The sequence below is a fragment of the Orycteropus afer genome, unplaced genomic scaffold, assembly GCF_000298275.1.
Source record: "Orycteropus afer afer isolate SDZICR_OR568_19922 unplaced genomic scaffold, OryAfe1.0 scaffold00070, whole genome shotgun sequence".
Classification (NCBI taxonomy): Eukaryota; Metazoa; Chordata; class Mammalia; order Tubulidentata; family Orycteropodidae; genus Orycteropus; species Orycteropus afer.
In genome coordinates this window covers 3,635,194-3,657,295 of record NW_006921657.1, presented here as the reverse complement: position 1 = coordinate 3,657,295, position 22,102 = coordinate 3,635,194, and the positions used below count along the sequence as shown (strand labels likewise).

At 37.3% G+C, this 22,102-nt stretch overlaps 1 protein-coding gene across 1 annotated transcript in view; it reads left to right on the top strand.

Annotated features, from left to right (window-relative positions):
- The window catches only part of MCU (mitochondrial calcium uniporter), a 279,792-nt gene that overhangs the window by 249,081 nt on the left and 8,609 nt on the right, over window positions 1-22,102 (top strand). Inside the window, exons 4-6 of the mRNA XM_007940632.2 lie at window positions 2,082-2,186; window positions 11,387-11,547; window positions 13,005-13,208. Coding sequence (XP_007938823.1) covers window positions 2,082-2,186; window positions 11,387-11,547; window positions 13,005-13,208 — 470 coding nt within the window. The remainder of the gene's footprint in view (window positions 1-2,081; window positions 2,187-11,386; window positions 11,548-13,004; window positions 13,209-22,102) is intronic.

The window sequence follows — 22,102 nt, the reverse complement described above, 5'->3', positions numbered from 1 at the left end:
TGCAGATTTGTCTAGTGCAGTGTATCATCTGATTTCTTGACTGCTGAATTGTGGATCCAAGTAAAATTAAATCCCTAATAACTTCAGTCTTTTCTCTATTTATCTTGATCTTGCTTATTGGTCCAGTTGTGAGGATTCTTGTTTTCTTTATGTTGAGGTGTAATTCATATTGAATGCTGTAGTCTTTGACCTTCATCATTAAGTGCTTCAAGTCCTCTCCTGGCCTTGTTTTGGCTGATGATACTGAGCTTCTCCATCACCTCTTTCCACTGATGTAGTCTATTTGATTCCTGTGTATCCCACCTGGCAAAGTCTACATGTATAGTCACCATTTATGTTAAAAAAAAGATATTTGCAATGAATAAGTCATTGATCTTACAAAATTCTATCGTGAATCTCCAATGTCATTTCTTTCACCAAGGCCGTATTTTCCAAATACCAGTGCACCTTCTTTGTTTCCAGCTTTCACATTCCAATCACCAGTAATTATCAGTACATCTTGATTGCTTGTGTGGCCAATTTCAGACTACATAAGTTGGTAAAAATCTTCAATTTCTTTATCCTTGGTTTTAGTGGTTAGTGTGTAGATAGTAGTGTCCTATCACTGACAGCACTTCAGTACTGACAGTACTTCAGGATAGATCTTTAAGTATGCTTTTTGATGGTTAATGTGACACCATTCCTCTTCAATTTGTCATTCCTGGCATAATAGACCATATAATTGTCTGATTCAAAATGGCCAATACCAGTCCATTTCAGCTCACTAATGCCTAGGATATTGATCTTTTTGTGTTCCATTTCATTTTTGACAACTTCCAATTTTCCTGGGTTCATACTTCATGCATTCCACGTTCTGATTATTAATTGATGTTTGCAGTTGTTTCTTCCCATTTTGAGTCATGTCCCCTCAGTAAATGAAGGTCTCAAAATATTTACTCCATCCACACCATTAAGGTCGACTCTGCTTTAAGGAGGCATCTCTTCCCCGATCATATTTTGAGTGCCTTCCAACCTAAGGGGCTTATCTTTCAGCACTGGGTATCAGACAGTGTTTCACTGCTGTTCATAAACTTTTGCAGTAATATATCAAGCATTATTTCACTGCTAATTCATAAGGTTTTCAGTGGCCAGTTTTTTCAGAAGTGGATGGCCCTGTCCTTCTTCCCAGTCTGTCTTAGTCTGGAAGCTCTGCTGAACCTGTCCACCGTGGATGACCCTGGTGGTATTTGAAGTACCAGTGGCATGGCTTCCAGCAACACACAAGCCACCACAGTATGACAAACTGACAGACAAGTGGTGAATCATTAACTTGAAAACATTTTTTCTAGCAGATGAGCATTCATCTCTGAAGATATGACATATTAGGTCTTCTTTTTAGATCTTTTTAATATATTTCACATAAAAGTTTACTAAAATTAATATATGATTTGAAAAATATATAAAATAAGGTATTAAAAATTCCCATTTGACATGACATCCATTTCATTTATTTATTTAAAGTGCCTTAAATTTTTCCCATCTTTTACTTTGGAAAATTTCAAGCCTATAGAAAATATGAAAGATACATGCAGTAAGTACCCACTTATCCTTCACCTGGATTTACCAGTTGTTACATTTTGTCATGTTTCTATGCTTATAAGTTTTTATTTTAAATACCATAAACTCTCAGTTCATCTAGTAATATAATCCATGACTATACAGTAAAATAGTATATATTAGAAAACACTTCTTTTCATTCACCCAAATTCCATCATAAATGTAAGAAGGCCATGCAATTCTCCCTATAACCCCACCTAGATTTCCAAATGACACCAGTAGATCTATGACCACTAATTATGTAACTTGTTCATAAACTTCTGCTGGCAAGCATGTTATTAAATCTTCACACAGGTGAGACCATAAAAACAAAAAGTCTCAGAAGGTCTAAGCTTCTTTTAGCACAGAACTCAGGAATGAGGCAAAAAAATTAACTGAAATTAAAAGAAGAGGTAATTTGTAAAATCTGTTTTGAGGATTGCTTTTTCCTGACCATTCTTGGATAATTATGGACACATAACAAGTTTAATTTCAATTATTCACAGATGGTGTTCGAGTAGCTGCCTCAACCGGGATAGACCTTCTCCTCCTTGATGACTTTAAGCTGGTCATTAATGACTTGACTTACCATGTACGACCACCAAAGAGAGGTAAAAAGTAACCTTGATAAGGTTGGATATATGTGGGAAGGGCATTTTGGAAAGAACTTTATTTTCCTTTGAGTAACCTTGAGAAACAGAGGATATTCAAAGAACACTGAAAGCTTGGCATACATACGTTATAGACTGTGTTTCATTGCATTGCTCACTGACTACCTGACATTTGACTAGTACATTAACTAAAAGTGCTTACTTTCACCTATATACTGATACGCTTTATTATCTGCCACTGTCATTCTGTTTCACATAATGAATGTTCTAAATAAATTATACATTCCCTCCATACAAGCTAAAAATTATTTTATTATTTTAATAAAATTATGGGGAAAATATTTTAAAAATAAATTTTTTCAGAAATAAATTAGGTGCTTCCCTCTTAAATATTGTAATAGGAATTTTATTTCAAATGGTTAAAGTCATCAATTACAGGACAATAATAGCCTTAAGAACTTATGGCATATATAGGAGCAGTGATCCTCTTTCTCAGCCTCCCAACCAACTAGAAATGATTGTTCTCTTTTCTGAATCTGTTTATTGTTTTTGTTTGTCGTTGTTCAAAGGAAGGCTCTGATTTTGTATCCTCCATTGGCTCAGGTGGTCTTTTTATATGGAGTGAATTAAGTGACTTAACTTGTAACATTCTGTTGCTGAGAGGTCAGATTCTCTACCATGTTCAAGCTAGTTGAGATTTCTGAGAAAATACCACTTAAATAGTAAGACGTTGAATCAGATTATATTAAGTTGGCATAATTGAACATGTAGACCAGGAACTGTTAGCTACTGCTCTATTCTGTTTTTCTTTTTCTTTTCCCTGATTTTTGGGCTGGAAGTTCTACTTTTTAAAATAATACAGGCCTACTTTACTTCCTGTTTTTTTTTGTGTGTGTGTGTGACTTAAGAGTTTATTCTATTTAAGTTCACTATTGCATTAGGAGCTCTGGTGGCATAGTGCCTAAGGCACCAGAAGGCTAGTGATTCAAACCCACCAGCCACTCCTCGGAAGGAAAGTTGGGCAATCTACTTCTGTAGTAATGGCACCTTGGAAACCCAGAGGGGTCGCTACAAGTCGGATCTGACTCCATGGCAATGAGTTTGGTTTTTTTTGGTATTGCGTTAGTAAAATTTTTAATATATTCTTATGTGAAGTTAACATATGAATATGCATATATTATATTGTCAGAAAATAGGAATATTTTAGTTAATGAATAATTTGAACCTTCTTATACTATATTTTTCTAACAGAAATGAATATTTTCATTTCTTAAATAAGGCCATTCCCAAGTTGAATAAGGAAAGCTCAGGTAGAAACTGAAAAAAGGGAAGCTTATATTTGCTTCTCTAGTGATTTGGCTGCGTAACAACTCTGCCGTATCTGTGTCTCAGTACTAGGGACTGTCTGCCCTGCTTCTCTAGTAGTTTAGTATGAAGTTTCTGAAGTTCAAAAGTCTGTGATTCATGGAAATAATTTTAAATTCAAGCGTGAAATAGATAAACTGAATAGTAGCATTGGTATGGAGTTTTTGAAGACCTTGTTCATACTTAAATTTATACATGAAAGCTCTCTCAGCCCTGTTTTTAGCCAGTGAACAATAATGCCATCAGATACCAACTTTTACAGAAGCTCAAATAAAATTAAGTATGTAATCACATTATTTTCCCTGACTTTTAATACATATTAACAAAAAAATATATTTTATAAAACATCAAACAGGTTTTAATTTGTTTCCACCATATTTCCTTCCCCTTCCTACTTGAAGAAAGTATTTCTGGCAAACAAGGCACCACTCTTTCAGCTGAGTAAAGTAAGGGAGCAGTTTGATTTCAGGATTTAAGGGTTGCAATTTTGCAATGGAGTAAGTAGGTTCCTCTTCCCTACATTGTAACTTTTTAATGAAAAGATTAAGTGGAAGACGAAATTGAAGGTATTAGGTTTTTGGTGTCAGATAATGAGGAGGAACATGGGATGGACAAATCTGCTTTGTCTAATAAAAGATAAAACAATGAATGAAGGAAATTTTTCCAGGATGGTTTTCTAAATTTTGACACAAAATTTTCTACTCATTTTCATGTCTTTAACTTTCACTTCTCTCTCCTATTTGTTCTTTTCCTGATTTATGAGCAGCATTTTGGATTTAAAAATACTCTGGGGATGTTGGGTATCAGTGAACTTTACACACCTCTGCCTCCACTGAGAAAGGGGGCTCATTCATATAGCATGGACTATAACCCACTGCCATCAAGTCATTTCCAGCTCATAGTGACTCTATGGGATAGACCCTATAGCCCTGTCCTACAGGGCTGTAAATCTTTACAGAAGCAGACTGCCACATCTTTCTCCCACAGAGTGGCTTGTGGGTTCAAACCTCCAACCTTTAGGTTAGCAGTGAAATGCTTTAAACACTGCACCACCAAGGCTACTCAGGATGTAGCATTTAATTAATGTTAATTTAATGTTTATTTGAGATTGGCAGTTCAAGTGTTACAGATCCTCAAGTGTGGAGAACTTTGTACTTAATCCCAAAGGTGGAAGGGAAAGGCAGGAAAAAAACTAAAATGAAGTAAGAAGAAGGTCATAACAGTAAGGCTCATTGCAAATTCCATGGCATTTTTTGGGTTACCATAGCTGAATATAGCTGGGTTCTCTTCTAACCACTGCAGGATGAGAGAAGTAACTATTTTAGCAATTAGATATTTTTATAATCAAAGCAAAGTCTAGAATGGAGGAAGAATATGGAAAGAGAGCACAAAAAGCCTTTTAGCCCAGTCTTTGTGAGGAGCTCTGTTGGTATAGTGGGTAAGCCATTTATTTGTCTGCTAACCAGAAGGTCAGTGATTTGAACCCACCAGCTACTCCACAGAAGAAAGATGAAGTAGTCTACTTCTGTAAACATTTAAAGCCTTGGAAACCCTTTGGGGTCCCTATGAGTCGTAATTCACTCAATGGCAGTGAGTTTTGGGTTCATGTTGAAGTAGCAATTAACTACTTTCCTCCTAGTCTTAAAGAGGAGGAGAATGTTCCTTGCATCCCTAGTGGCTGTAAGATTTTGTGCTAAGAGAATCATTTTGATTAGCACCACTAAGTCCTTTCCCCCATTTATCTACAGTATATTGGAGACCTTGCTTCTCTCTTAATGATGTAAATAACTTGAAAGGAGAGGTTGGTGGGGCAAACCAAATACCAACAATAACATGCCTTAGCATGTACCCAAATAGCCAAAGTCCTTCCCAAATTGATTTAGTGGCTGAAAGGATTTTCCATCTCCATTATATTTGCATATCTTCATTGCCTTTCTGTACTTTAATTATATCAGAACTGATGGCATGTGCAGAAACAGTAATAAGCATCTAATTGCATTTTTAGTGAAGCATGCACTAATCATCCCAATGTTGTTGTTAAGCCATTATATTCACAAGGTTCAGATTTCTCTTCTCTTTCTATAACTTCATCTGTCCATATATAGGCAGATTTTGTAGCATCAAAAGTTTAGAGGTTGTTGTTTTTCTCCACCATGACAATACCTTGGAACTGTATTCTTCTTACTAAGAAACTTTGACAAAATAAAGCCTTGTTCCTTGAGGGGAGTAGGAGTGCATGGGACAGAAGGACACAGGGAAGAGTTAACTAGAGGGAGAAAGTGGGAAGAGAGCTGTTACATTATGGAGAATTGCAGTCAATGTCATGAAACAAAATGTGTATGGAAAATGAATATGCTCTGTAAACTGTCACCCAAATCACAATAAAAATTATAAATAAATAATAAAACCTCGTTCCTTGAGCCTATCAGAGCTTCACTGATGCCTAGTCATAAGAACACTGTAACTTTAGCTAGGTCTAGAGTTGGACATCTATAAGTCCTCTTAGGATTTCTCTTTTAGTAATATTTTCATTATTGTTAGAAGATATTGTAGTTGCATATTATTTTTTGTGGTTCTTGTTCTGAGTAGGTTGTATAGTCACAAGGTTCAGAATTTCCAAAATCTAAAGAATTTATGGGGAAAAAGTCTTCTCATTCTTGTTTTCCAGCCGTTTTCTTTTACACATCAACAAGTGCTGTTTTTAGTTTCTTCTGTTTCCTACCAGATAGTCTGTACATCCCTAAGCCAATGTAAATGCATATTCTTTTTTCCTTTTTCATGCAAATAGTAACATGCCATATATACTATGTGTATCAGTCAAGGTTCAGTTAGAGAAACAGAACCACATAAATATTCCAGAAAAAGGGATTTATTATGAATAAGGCTTTATGAAAATATACACACCAAAATTTTGCCAATACAATTTCTACATGATATTGATTGCATTCTTCATGTTGTGCAGCCATTATTGCTATCCTTTTCCAAATAACATAATGCTTGAGGATGATTAAAAAACAGAATGAATAAGACAGTACCCAAGCATGGCTGAAGCTGAAGAAGAATCTGAGAGGGAGGGAGGAAGGGTCAGAGAAAAGTCACTAACTAGCTCTTTGGGGCAGTTGCCCAGATGAACAAACCAAAGATTTCCAAGGCACCTGAAAATGTAGGCACATCCAACTATTAGAGTAAGACCACAAAGGAAGACTGGTAGAGAAATCCATAGAACAGTATTGTCAAGTAGAACTTTCTGTGATGTTGATAACGTTCCACTTCTGCACTTCCGATATGGTAGCCACTAGCCACGTGCATCTGTTGAGCATATGAAATGTGACTAGTGTGACTGAGGAGCTGAATTTTTTATTTAATTTTAATTTAAGTAGCTACATGTGGCTACTTACAAGGCGCTCTGATAGCATAGTGCCTAAGGCACTTGACTGCTAACCAGAAGGCTGGCGGTTCAAACTCACCAGCCACTCCTCGGAAGGAAGATAGGGCAATCTACTTCCGTAGTGATACTGCCTCGGAAACCCAAGGAGGGGTCGCTATGAGTCGGGGCCGACTTGACGGCAAATAACAACAACAACAACATGTGGCTAGTAGCTGCCATATTAAACAGTACAGCTCTAGAAGGCTGCATCTGATAGGGTGGGCCTAGGTTGCTGTTAGTCAGCAGAACTGGTGGTTGGGGAAAAAGAGCTTGATGCAGAGCAGAGGAGAGTGAGGACAAGTGGCATCTCCAGGTACCTCTCCATCTGTCTCTCACTACCTCTAACCACAGCGACCTTCAGAGCATGCTGGCTTCTAGCTACTGCCTCTCTTTTGCCTTCCAAATCTCATTTGAATTTTTCTTGGTCAACTCTAACTCAGAACCACACAAGGAAGGGTATTCTGGAAAACATGATTGCAGCTTAGCCAGATTGACAAGGTGTAAAACCACCAAACTGCTTTTCTCACCTAACAGTGTATTATGAAAATCTTAACATACCAGTACATAAATAACTTATTCTTTTTCACAGATGATATGTATTACATTATATGAATGTATGTCACCATTCACTTAGCTGCTAATTTAATAATTTATTAATTTAGACTTTTAAATGTTGTTTTCATCTTCTGCTATAGTATATACTGAAGCAACTAATAACCTTGAATGTGTGTCATTTAGTAAGCATAGAGATGTTTATGTAGGAAAAATACTTAGAAGTGGAGTTGCTGTGTTAAGGGATATTTGGATCAAAAACTTAAATTTTAAAGATGAAAAATAAATACTAAAAGTACTGAAAGAATCAAAAGAGAATTATTTTTTTTGGAGTGAGGAAGACCTTTGTAACTAAGACATAAAACCCAGAGCCATAAAATAAAATGATTGATATGAAAAATAAACTGTATACACAGCAGAACCCATAATACACATATTAATTTTTAAACCAAGGCTTCAGTGAATGATGTTCCAATAGAAAATAGAAACTTATTTTTTGGCAGACCAAATGCCAAGCTTAATTTCAAACTTTATAGATCCTCAGGTTATAATTGTCCATACACATTAGGTCATTTTTAATATGCCCATGCTTCATTAAAAGAGCCCTGGTGGTGCAGTGATTAAACACTTGGCTGCTAACCAAAAGGTCATCGGATCAGACCCACTAGCCCTTCTGCAGGAGGAAAATGTGGCAGTCTGCTTCCATAAGATTACAGTCTTAGAAACCCTATGGAGCTGTTCTTCTCTGTCCTATAGTGTGATTATGAGTCAGAATCGACTCAATGGCAATGGGTTTGTTTCTGTTTTGTTTTATGCTTCATTATGAAAAAAGAAAGAAGAGAGTTTCTATTTGATTTTGTTTCTTCCTCCCTCTTTCTCTTCTTCTTTTCCTTCTTCTTCTTCTTTTTTTTTTTAAATTTCCCTTTGTAGTAGCTAGATCAATATTTAACTTTGAATTACTTGTTAATATTCTGTCTCTGGAATTCAAATTCCTCATTCATAGATTGTAGGTGCCAAGCTTACTCATGCTATTACTGTGAGGATAACATGGAATAATATATGTGAAAGAGTTTTGTTAGCCACAGAAAATTTATACCTACTTAAGGAATTGTTCTTTTGGAAGGGAATTGAGTTTGCCTGGGAGTCAGAAGGCATGGACTCCACCATTCACTGTGACATTCAGGACAAGTTACTTGAGACTTCTAGCTCAGTTTTCTCTTCTGGTAACTTTGGGAAGTTTAAAGCCATGTGCAAATGGAAGCTTCAGCTTTAGTATGGATAAGACCCTGTTGACATAGTTTACTTCTGGGACTTGGTGTTCCCTCTTTTATTGTGCTCACTAATTCAGCACACATTTAATGAAGTGTGCAAGATATGGTACTCAGTGTTATACCCCCATTTTACTGTATCAACTCTTCTGTAATCCAATTTGCTACCGTTCTTTGAATTATTTTATAGATTGAATTCCTGTAATAACAGGATTAGATGACAGCTTTGAGAAATATTTGAAGTATACAGCTAATTCTGACTATGGCTTATTTTTATTTAGAAGGCTAACCTTATGCTGTACCTAAGAAGATGTCACATTTAAGACTAATAAGTTTCTGAAACAAAAGCTTTACTTCTGGTGACTTTGTGTTTTGTTGTTGTTTGTTTGTTTGTAATTGTTTCATGGCTGAGATCAGCTGAGTTTTTATTAGATTTTCAGAACATAATTTTTAGATTTCTGGAAACACATGGTACTGGAACTCACAGAAGAGGATATTGAATCACAGGATTTAATCTTCCACCCTTCTAAGCATTCTCTTAACTTCATGCCCTTTGGAGTGTGTTACTGCAGCCCATTCAGCCATTCTATGTCTTTATCCAGCAGAAATAAGTAAAGGTTGATACTCTAGGGGGAAGATATAAAGACTGCGATAGCTTTGAGGGCTATTGTTAGGAGGAGGAAGAAGGGGGAATCAATCTCTAGATAGCAGACACTTGTTATTTTTGGTGATGGGAAAGGCATTACGGAATGTGAGTAAAGTGTGCACAACTTAACCAAGGTAAATGATGATACTAAAAAGTACACACAAATAAGAAACATTCTAGATAAATGCTATAACATATACAATTTTGCAACAGTAACAACCATAAAATTTGTGTGAGGTTACATAGGTAGATAAGTATGCATATATGTATATAGAAAGAAATGTGTGTGTATTTACGTATGTGTGTGTATAGATGTATCTGTAGTCATGTATATATATATATATACACATATATATATGTGTGTTTGTGCTGAATATATATTCATATACATAATAAAGTACATAGAGGGAACAGTTACAGATACTTTTCCTAGACATAATCAAATACATCACAGGATTGGTTTACTGAGATTGAAGGCTTAGGATCATAGTCCCAGGGGACAACTCAGTCAGTTGGCATAACATAGTTTATAAAGATAATGTTCTACAGCCTAGTTTGGTGAATAGCATCTAGGATCTTAAAATCTTCTGAGTAGCCATCTTAGGTATAACTATTAGTCTCTACTTATCTGGAACAAAAGAGAAAGAAGGAAACCAAAGACTCAAAGAAGAAACTAGTCTATAGGACTAATAGCCCTCATGAAACATGACTACATCTAGCCTGAGACCAGAAGAACGATGGTGCCTGGCTTCCACCACTGACCATTCTGACCAGGGATAGAATAGAGGGCCCCAGTAGAAGTACAGCTGGAATGCTCCTTGGAAGCAACAATGGCCAGACTTCGTCTCACCTACTTTGGTCATTTGCAAGAAGGGACCATTCCCTGGAAAAGATATCATACTTGATAAAGTGAAGGGTCAATGAAAAAAGGGAAGGCCCTCAACAAGATGGACTGACACAGTGGCTGCAACGATGGGCTTAGGTATAGCAAGGATCATGGGGCTGGCACAGGACCAGGCAGTGTTTTGTTCTGCTGTACATGAAGTCACTATGAGTCAGAGACAACTCAACGGCACCTGACAACAACAACAACAGAATGGAAGAAAAATGTGGAACAAAACTCATAAGTTCTTAAAAAAAAAAAAAAAAAAAGGCCACACTTACTGGACTGGTAGACACCAGAGGGACCCCTAAACTGTCACCTTGAAATACCCTTTAAACTTGAAACTGAAACCACTCCTGGAGGTCACCTTTCTGCTAAATAACAGATTGGCATATAAAATAAATAATGTCATCTGTGAGTACTGTGGTCTTTAAAAAAATCACCTTTAGGGGACCAAATGATCAACATTTACCCTAAAGCAAAGGTGAGAAGGTAAGGAGGGCAATTAGATAAATGGAAACAGAACAACCAGAACGTAAATAATGAGAATATTGACCCATTATGAAAACTATAACCAATCTCTCTGAACTAGTGTATAGAAATTATTAAATGGGAATCTAATTTGCTCTGTAAACTTTGCACCAAAAACATAATAACAACACTATTTAAAAAAAAAAAAATTTTAAATACTTTTCTATTTGCAAATTTGAAATACTGTATATTTTCTCCCCAGGAGTTACTAAATGGCAGGACCACAGAAAAATTATAGCTTAGCATTTTAATAAGCATTATAATTAGACTGATTCTAAACTTTGATATAAGTTTACATATTGCTTTAATTTTTTGTATTTAATGAATGTTACTATTATTAGCAATTTTTTTTAATGTCAACTGTAGCCTCATCTGTAGCATTTAGACGTCCAAGAATATAATGGTATATATTGGCTTTAAAATTACTACAGTATATGTATCTGCTTTGTTCTTACTGACTAAAAGCAGAAGTAGCAACTCTTGATTTGAGGCATAATATATTTGTAAAATGTACCCCTTTTATTTCAGATCTCTTAAGCCACGAAAATGCAGCGACACTGAATGATGTAAAGACGCTGGTCCAGCAGCTATACACCACACTGTGCATCGAGCAGCACCAGCTAAACAAGGAAAGGGAGCTTATTGAACGGTTAGAGGACCTCAAAGAGCAGCTGGCTCCCCTGGAAAAGGTGAAAACGCAAACAGCAGTTTCTTCTCTCCAACTATATTTTTTTGCAGAATATATATGCTTCCTTTTATTCATTCCAAGTTTTATGTGATTGAGCTATGTCAATTGAAAAACTCTACCAGTTTATGGAATTGAACCATGAAAAAGTTTCAGTCAAAATGAAGGAAGGATTTAAAAAGGAATAGTTTGAAACCTTGATAATACAGTTTTAAAGTCTACCCTTAACCATGTTTACTACCTTTAAAACAGAGATTGGGATAATTGCTAATCAAGAAAGATTCAGACTACAGTATCCACTGAGTATAGTGGATAGTGCTTTAACCAAGTTAAGATTGAGTACTATATGGAATATTATGCATCAGTTTAAAATGATTGTGTAAATCTAATATGCCTTGGAAAGATATTCATGATACATTGTGAAAAGTAAATTATAAAACTATACATACTATGATCTAAGTTTTAAATATTCTGTATATATATCTGTATATATTTATACATAAAAAAGAATATATTCCAAAATGCTAATAGAGTAGCAGGGTTATGATTGATATGTATAAAAATTAGAAAAATATTTCTTCTTTAAACTTCTCTATTCTTAATATTGTACTTTTTCTGATTTGTTTAAAAACACTTATATCAAGCTTGGTCTAATTAAATTTAAGACCACTAAAATGTGATAAATTAAATCTGAGCAGTTATGAAAAGAGATGCGATTTAAATTTGTACACACATAATGTAGAACATTTTTTAATGTACCAGCTATAACAAAATAATTATTATCATTTATTATGTACTGTGTGCCAGAAATTATGCTAAGTATTTTTACTAAAGGAGCCTTGATAGCACAGTGGTCAAGCACTCAGCTGCTAACTCAGAGGTCAGCAATGCAAACCCACCAGCAGCTCTTGGGGAGAAAGATGTAGCAGTCTTCTTCCATAAAGATAGCAGCCTTGGAAACCCTATGGGCGGCTCTACTGTTGGATAAGGTGGCTGTGAGTCAGAACAGACCTGAGAGTAACAAGGGAGGAGGGTGTTTACTGCATTTTTACTTAATCCTCAGAATAACCCTGTTCTACCCCTTAGAATGCCCTTTGAGTAAAAACTAAAAGTAGATCAAATATTATAGCCCCAGTGATAAAGTGTTAGAATTTCTCTCCTTCAAAACAGATAATCTTATGACTGGATCTAGAGCTGTTGAAACTAACTTATTTATTCCCATAGTTTCAGCCATCTCTGGGTGAAACATCAAACACTAATGCCCTAAAAAAATAGTTATCCCTATAAGATATATTATTTGGTGAAAACTACAAATACTATTTAGGAAAACAAACTGTATTTACTAGAATTGGAACTAACTTGTGTCTTTGATTATGAGCCCTGCTTCTTAGAAGCTTAAATAAGAGCTTTAAATTAGTTTTGCATCAAAATGCCTTATTACTGCTCATGTCTGCCCCATAGGTACGAATTGAGATTAGCAGAAAAGCTGAGAAGAGGACCACTTTGGTGCTATGGGGTGGACTTGCCTACATGGCCACACAGTTTGGCATTTTGGCCCGGCTTACCTGGTGGGAATATTCCTGGGACATCATGGAGCCAGTCACCTACTTCATCACTTACGGAAGTGCCATGGCAATGTATGCATATTTTGTAATGACACGCCAGGTATGAATTCCTCCTCAAGTAATTTTTTATAAGATAGTAATGAAGTTTCAGTTACAAAGTAGTTCTCTTTTCTCTCATATTCTCTCTAAGGCCAGCTCCTCTTAAGTATTCATTTAGCCTGTGTGTATGTGTCTGTGTACACGTGCACACATGTGTGCCAATTTCATATTAGGCACTGTTCTTAGTGCTTAATACAGAGAGATGGATATAAGCCAATAAATTCAGAAAAATATAATAAGGTATAGAAGAAAGATCATTAGCTGGAAACTATGGCTTTGGTGTTAGAAACAATGCCAGAAATCTCATGATAGAATTTTGTGAGACCAGTGACTTAATCATTGGAAGTACCTTTTTTCAAAACCATAAACAGTGACTATAAACATTGGCCTCACTGGATGGAATACACAGGAATCAAATCAACTACATCTATGGAAAGAGATAATAGGGAAGCTCAAAATCATCAGTCAGAACAAGGCCAGGGACCAACTGTGAAAAAGACCATAAATTGCTCTTACAAGTTCAAATTGAGGCTCAAGAAAATTAAAACAAGAGCCAAAATATGATCTTAAGTGTATCACACCTGAATTTAGAGACTGTCTCAAGAATAGATTTGACTTATTGAACACTAATGACCAGAGACCAGACAAGTTGTGGAATGATGTCCTATTAAGGACATCATACATGAAGAAAGCAAAAGTTATTCAAAAGACAGGAAAGGCAGAGAAGACCAAAATGGATATCAGAAGAGACTTTAAAACTTGCTCTTGAATGGATAATAGCTAAAGTAAAAGGAAGAAATGATGGCGTAAAAGAGCTAAAAAGATTTCAAAGGGCAGCTTGAGAAGACAAACTAAAGTATTATAATGAAAAGTGCAAAAATTTGGAGTTAGTTATTGTAAAACTTAAGGAAAGGTTTATCTATTGGAGGAAATTTTCTTTGTTGGTTACCAGGGGTGGGAGGAGAGGGGAGGGAACACTGTTAGATAGATAGTGATAAATATTGATTTGGGTGAAGAGAAGGGCAATGTACCAAATGGGAGTGGCCAATATGGCACCATTGAGGATGAGAAAGACAAAGAGAGGTACATGGGAAATACAGACAACAAATATGAACCCTTTTGCATATACAGTACTGAGTTGTCAGTGAAGGCAAACAGGGGTATATGGACGGATAGATAGGTGGACAGGCTAAACAATTAGGTATGTCTAAATGGGGAGTGTATCCAAGATCATATATAGGGTTGGCAGACAATGGTCCTATAAGTTTATGTGAGTGATCAGAATTCCCAGGTGTATAGTAGAGCTGATAAGGGGCAAGGTTATGGTCATTGCTTGGTCACAGCCAGCTACCCAGAGGGACTGAGTAGTTGATCCTGCGGGCTTGGGACCATAGTCACAGGGGACATCAAGCTCAATTGGCATAACATACTATACAAAACATTGTTCCACCTCCTACTTTGGCGAGTAGCGCCTGGGACCTTAAAAGCTAGCAAGCTGCCATCTAGATGCAACAATGGGTGTCTCCTCGTCAAGAAGAAAGAAGAAAACCAAATGAATGGAAACAATCAGTCCTAGCGACTGGTACACCATCTGATCTTGCAACCTATACAACTATGAGACCAGAAGAACTAGATGGTGCCCGGCTACCACTGTCATCCACTTGGAAGGGATGTAGGAGATCCTGCATAGAGAGGGAGAACAATGTGGAACAAAACTCAAAATCATTTGGAGGCAAAAAAAAGAAGGTAGGGACCAGGTTTGCTGGTCCAACAGAGCCTGGTGAAACCACTGAGACTATGTCCCCTAGCTGCCCTTCAGGTGTGGGATTGAGCCCACATCTGTGGTTTCCAGCCAAACAAAGAACAGGCAAGTGAGTTAAATATTTACCTCAAGTAGACACACACCCTGGAGAGAACAATCATGGGAGAAGGAAGGGCTGCTTATGCACAGGGAAATAGCTCAGGGCGCAGAAGAGTATGGAGGGATAGACACTGGGAAGAGGTAACTATGGGGAGGAAGTGGGAGGGGAGCTGTTGCATTGTGAATTTTGGTCAATGACATGAGACAAAGTGTATGTGAACTGCTGTATGAAAAGTGAATTTACTCTGTAAATCTTCACCCAAATCAAAATAAAATTAAAAAAAAAAAAAAAATTTGGAGTTAGAAAACCAAAAGGGAAGAACATGTTCAGCATTTTTCTTAATCTAAAAGAACTGAAAAAAAAAATTAAACCCTCAAGTTACAATATTGAAGAATACTATGGGCAAAATATTGAACAACTCAGGAAACCATCAAAAGAAGATAGAAGGAATACATAGAGTCACTGTACCAAAAAGAATTGGTCAATGTTCAACCATTTCATGAAGTAGCATATGATCAAGAACTAATGGTCTTGAAGGGAGAAGTTGAAATTGCAATGAAAGCATTGATGAAAAACAAGGGTCCAGGAATTGATGGAATACCCATTGAGATGTTTCAACAAACATCTACAACACTGGAAGTGCTCAGTCATCTATGGCAAGAAATTTGGAAGATAGCTACCTGGTAAACCAACTGGAAGCAATCCATATTTTTGCCCATTCCAAAGAAAGGTGATCCAGCAGAATGTGGAAGTTACCAAACAGTATCATTAATATCACATACAAATAAAATTTTACTAAAGATAATTCAAAAAAGGTTGCAGCAGTACATCAACAGGAAACTGCCAGAAATTCAAGCCAGATTCTGAAGAGGGTGTGGAACAAGTGATATCATTTGCTGATGTCACGTGGATCTTGGCAGAAAGCAAACATATTAGAAAGATGTTTTCCTGTGTTTTATTGACTAGGCAAAGACATTTGACTGTGTGGATCATAATAGATTGTGGGTAGCATTGAGAAGAATGTTCCAGAATACTTAATTATGCTCATGCAGAACCTGTTCATAGACCAAGAGGCAGTTGTTCAAACAGGAGAAGAGGGGATACTGTCTTGTTTAAAATCAGGAAGGTATGCTTCAGGGTTGTATCCTTTCACCATACTTAATCTGTATGCTGAACAAATGATCTGAGAAGCTGGACTACATAAAGAAGAATGTGACATCAGGATTTGAGGAAGACTCATTAACAACCTGTGATATGCAGATGACACAACCTTGCCTACTGACAGGGAAGAGGATTCAAAGCACTTAATGATGAAGAATCAAAGACTACAGTCTTTGGTATGGATTACACCTCAACATAAAGGAAACAAAAATCCTCACAACTGGACCTATAAGCAACATCATGGTAAACAGAGAAAATATTGAAGTTGTCAGGGATTTCATTTTACTTGGATCCACAACCAGTGCCCATGGAAGCAGCAGTCAAGAAATCAAACCATGTATCACATTGTGCAAATCTGCTGGGAAAGACCTCTTTAAAGTGTTAAAAAGCAAAGATGTCACTTTGAAGGCCCAAGCTATGGTATTTTCATTCACTTCATATGCTTATGAAAACTGAACAATGAATAAGGAAGACTGCAGAAGAAATTAATACATTTGACTTACAGTGTTGGCAAAGAATGTTGATATACTATGGACTGCCAGAAAAACGAACAAGCCTATCTTGGAAGTACAGCCAGAATGCTTCTTAGAAGTGAGGACAGTAAGAATTCGTCTCATTTACTTTGGACATATTATTGGGAGGGACCAGTTCCTAGAGAAGGACGTCATTCTTGGTAAATTGGAGGGTCAACAAAGAAGTGGAAAATCCTCAATAGGATGGATTGACACAGTGGCTGCAACATAGGGGCTCAAACACAGCCAAGTTTATGAGGCATAAGACTGGACATTGTTTCATTCTGTTTGTACATAGGGTCACTATGAGTCGGAATTGACTCAACGGCACCTAACAACAAGGTATACAACAAGGTATACAACAAGAGGACAAATGAGAGAGTGCTCAGCTGTAGCATAACTTGTTTAGCAAATTGGTGTGGCTTTTTATGTACTATGTAATTAATTTAGCAGTCAGATGGGGAAGTTCCAAGCTTATTTTTATTGAATTCTTGGAATAGTGGAATTGGTAATAGTAAGGAAGGTTGGGCAATCCTACTTCTGTAATGATACTGCCTCGGAAACCCAAGGAGGGGTCACTTTGAGTCGGGGCCGACTCGACGGCACATAACAACAACAACAACAATCAAATAGTTAAAGTAAACTCAGGGCTACTCCTAAGTATATGAAACCCAATAACATTGAGTAGATTCTGATCCATAGTGACCCTCACAGCAACAGAAGGTACTGCCCAGAAGGTTTCCAAAGCTGTAAGTCTTTACGGAACAGGCTGCCTCATCTTTTTTCTGTGGAACAGCTGGTTAGTTGGCACCACTAACTTTTGAGTAGCAGCCCAATGCTCTAACCACACAGCCATTAGAGCTCCTTTCTAAGTATGTTAAAAGTATAGCTGCTGTTGTTAAGTTCATGTAAAAGAGGTAAAAATTACCTGATAACTTTATATTCTTGTTCTTTATCAACCAAGACACATTTATTAAATACCAATATCTAGAATTATTTGTTGCTGTCACTGCTGTTTTAAGTGGTTTGGAAATCCATACTGTCACTTTAGGAAGTATGAGCAATTTATTATTACTCGTTATTATATGTGCAATACCACAAAAGATCCCACCTGGCACTCCTTTGAATAACAAGCATTTGAAACAGCTGAAACATGAAAAACTTTTTCTGTTTCTCAGACAGCAGAAGAAACTGAGCATTGCTCCTTGGATTTTTACATGGCTGCTACTGAATTAGGCATTTTCCTTCTGTGGTTGTTGGATCAGTGATCACAGAACTATCTAAGCATGGAAAAGGAAAGCATGGGAAAGTGGTTTACTCCCAAATGTGTCTAGTAGGAAAGAGGAACCTGGCATTGTTTCCCCAGAGTCCCCAGCACCTGGTCCCATGCCTGGCTTATACTTACCACTCCATGTCAACAGAACAGATTAATCTTATGGAATTATAGCTCCAGGGATGGCTTGACCATGGCTCTCTGCCTGTTTTTGTTTTATTGTTTTTTCTGTTGTTTTGTTTTTTTTTTTGTAACCCTCTCTCTCTCATGTGCAAACATACATACATGCCTTTAATGGCTTCTTTTTATCTATTGATTTAAATCTAAACTCCTTAACCTTGTATTCATAACTAGTTGCACTCCGCCTTGCCAAAAGTTTATATATATATATATATATATATATATTTATTTTATTATATATATAGAGAGAGAGAGAGAGAGAGACAGAGAGAGAGAGAGAGAGAGCTCTGATAGCATAGTGCCTAAGGCACTTGACTGCTAACCAGAAGGCTGGCGGCTCAAACCCACCAGCCACTCCTCAGAAGGAAGGTTGGGCAGTCCTACTTCTGTAGTGATACTGCCTCAGAAACCCAAGGAGGGGTCGCTATGAGTCGGGGCCAACTTGACAGCAAAACAACAACAACAACATATATATATATTACATATATATATAATTTATTCTGTGTTTCTAACAAACCAAACTATGTTCACTATTCCCCAAAAATGCCCTGAGTTTTCCTACCACTTCATTCCTTGCTTCACATCATTAATTCCACTAGGAAAATTCTCCCTTTTGATCTCTACTTGTCGTATTTCAGGGTTTACTTAATGCTTATTTTTCATGAACGTTTCACTAGTTCTTTCTAGCCAACTTGGATCTCTCCCTCATCTGATTTCCTATAGCACACTGTGCCTTTCATTTCACATTTCCCATGCTCTCTGGAAAACCATAATCCATTAAGTAAAATAGAAATATGTTGGAGAACATAATTATGCATATTTTGTAAATGTTTCCTTCAAGTAAGGATCAATGCAAGTATTAGTGGACACAGTTCCAGGACTTTCCCCCCATCATGTTTTGGGATCTTTGAAATCCTATCTGTGCTGCTAGTTAAAAAATTCTACTTCTGTGATTCCAAACATTCCTGCTGCCCCCAACTGACAAGTTACAAAATAGCAAGCCATTGTAAACAGTTCATTCTCTTACCAATAGGAAAAATAGTGACAATATAAAAGGTTCAGAGAACTGCATTAAATATTCTTTTCCTTTACCAGTATCCATAATTAATGTCTACAGAGCAAAATGCCTGTTCAGTAGCATTTAAATTCTTCTAAACTTTTGTTATAAGGAAATACTATATTTGTTAGCAAACTAAGTATCTCCCAATAGTATATTAAGTTCCAAAGAATCTTTGTTGTTGTTGTTGTTGTTGTGTGCCATCAAGTCGTCTCCGACTCATAGCGTCCCCTCCTTGGGTTTCTGAGGTGGTATCTCTATGAAAGTAGATTGCCTAGTCGCCCTTCTGAGATGTGGCTGGTGGGTTTGAACCGACAGCCTTCTGGTTAGCAGTCAAATGCCTTAGGCACTACGCCACCAGATCTACTTCCATAGTGATAGCACCTCGGAAACCCAAGGAGGGGTCGCTATGAGTTGGATCCGACTTGAGGTCAGTGAGTTTGTTTGTTTGTTTTAATATTTCAGTGAAGCCTGAATATTAATTTCTATTATGGGGAAATGGGCCTGACAATAAGAGTTGCAGTAGTTGCTCCAGCACGCATATGGACCACCCACCTAACAACCTAACCCATGCATTTTCCATAGAAATAACGTTTGCCCAAAGGAGTGGAAATTGGTTCTTAAGGAAATAAAAAACATCTTAGATATTATAATGGGCAAACAGTGGTGTTAAAACTTCAGGCAGAACTTTGGTGAGTAGTGACTGAGATATTAAAAGCTTGCAAGCATCCATCTAGATGCAACTATGGGTCTCTCCTCGTCCAGAGCAAAGAAGAATGAAGAAAACCAAAGATTCATGGAAACAATTAGTCCTGGCGACTGGTACACCATGTGACCTGCAGCCTATACGACTATGAGACCAGAACTGGATGGTGCCCGGCTACCACTGTCAACCACTTGGAGGGGGATCTATGTAGGAGATCCTGGACAGAGAGGGAGAGAACAATGTGGAACAAAACTCAAAATCATTTGGGGGGAAAAAAAGGGGGGAGGGACCAGGTTTGCTGGTGGAACCCCTAAGACTATGGCCCCTAGCTGCCCTTCAGGTCTGGAATTGAACCCACACCTGTGGCTTCCAGCCAAACAAAAGACAGGCATAAGAGTTGAACATGTACCTGAGGTATATACATTCCTTGGAGAGAACAATCTTGGGAGAAAGAAGGGCTGCTTATGCACAGGGAGACAGCTCAGGGGGCAGGAGTGCATGGAGGGATGACACAGGGAAGAGGTAACTATCGGGAGGAAGTGGGAGGGGAGCTGTTGCATTGGAGTAAATTGTAGTCAATGTCATGAGACAAAGTACATGTGAATTGCTGTGTGGAAAGTAAATTTGCTCTGTAGACTTTCACCCAAGTCACAATTAAAAAAAAAAAAAAACTTCAGGCAGGGAAAGAGGGCACAGAGAATCAGAAAAACATCATCTCAAATACTCCTTAAAACAAACCAAATGAAACCAGTTGCCGTTGAGTCAGTTCCCAGTCATGACGACCCCACATGTGTCAGAATAAGAAGTGTGCTCCCTGGGTTTTCAAGGCCATAAACTTTCTACAGCAGATCGCCAGGCCTTTCTTTCCAGGTACCTCTGAGTGGACTCAAACCTCCAACCTTTTGGGTAGTAGCCAAGCTCATTAACCTTAGCACCACCCAAGGGCTCTAAAATAGCTCCTCAAGAGACAATAATGAAAAAAACACAGTAGCGAAACCCTGACCCAGCCCTTAATGCTCTTCTCTTCTCAATTCTAATAGCCATCATTTACGTTCTGCTTCAGCAAACCACCTTGGTGGCCAGTCAGGACATTTTCTCCTAGAACTGACCTAATATAAATTACTATGCTAATTTCTGGCAATAGCTTCCTTTCTTTCCAGCATTTTGTTCACTCGCTCTGACCTTTGATCTCATCCAGACATTCAGACGCCTGACATCTCTCTTTTAACCTTCCAGAACCTTTTTAATCATCTCCCTCATGTGTTGTTTCATTTCTATCCAACTTAGACCCTATTGTCGTTCTTGTCTTAATATTCCTGCCCCTCTGTCTTTCTACCACTTGCACTCTTCAAACTCCTAATCTTGGGTGAATCTAGTTTTTTACCTTTTCTATTCTTTTATCAAATCTACTGAACACTGCTAGAGAAAAATTAGTTAATAATGTGGAATGGATCACTGCTTGTATTTCTAATTAGCTTTGCTTCCCTTACCACCCCGCACCATAGTTTTTCTAAGATTGCACATCAAGGAACCCATCCCACCCTTGCCCTTGCCTCCTGCTTCTAGAAAATTGAGGTTAACAGATGGAAGCCTTCTAATTCCTAAATTCTATGAGTTTAACTATATCTGTACCTAGTTTCACACTATTTTCTTTAGGCTCAAAAAAGATATGGCATTTCTCCTGTTCACAGCTAGTGCTTCCACCTGTCCTTGAATCCTTTTCCCTCCTTCCAATATCTTACCCCAGTTTAAAGAATCTCTTTTTTATTCCCTGAATTTACCACCTCTCCCTGTGTTTCTGTGTCCTTTGTTACCAAATTGTCTGTATCTCTTCTCACTTACTCTCAAACCACCCAATTTCTAGCATAGAATTTAGACCAGTTGCTTAGTAAATGCTTATTGCCCAAAAGAGAGAGCATAGAATAAATGAATAAATTTAATTAGTGTATACATTTACATCCTAAGCAAAGATGGGTAAGTAGTCTATTAACAGCAATTTAGATGAAAGTAGAAGGCTTTTCCTTGATTTTTTAATATAACAATTATATCTTTGTTTAATGTTACTTGGTTCAGACTCAATTATATCCATTTTTTAAAAGACTTTCACAGTCTCTTTAGCTATATTTCATGTAATATCTGTCATC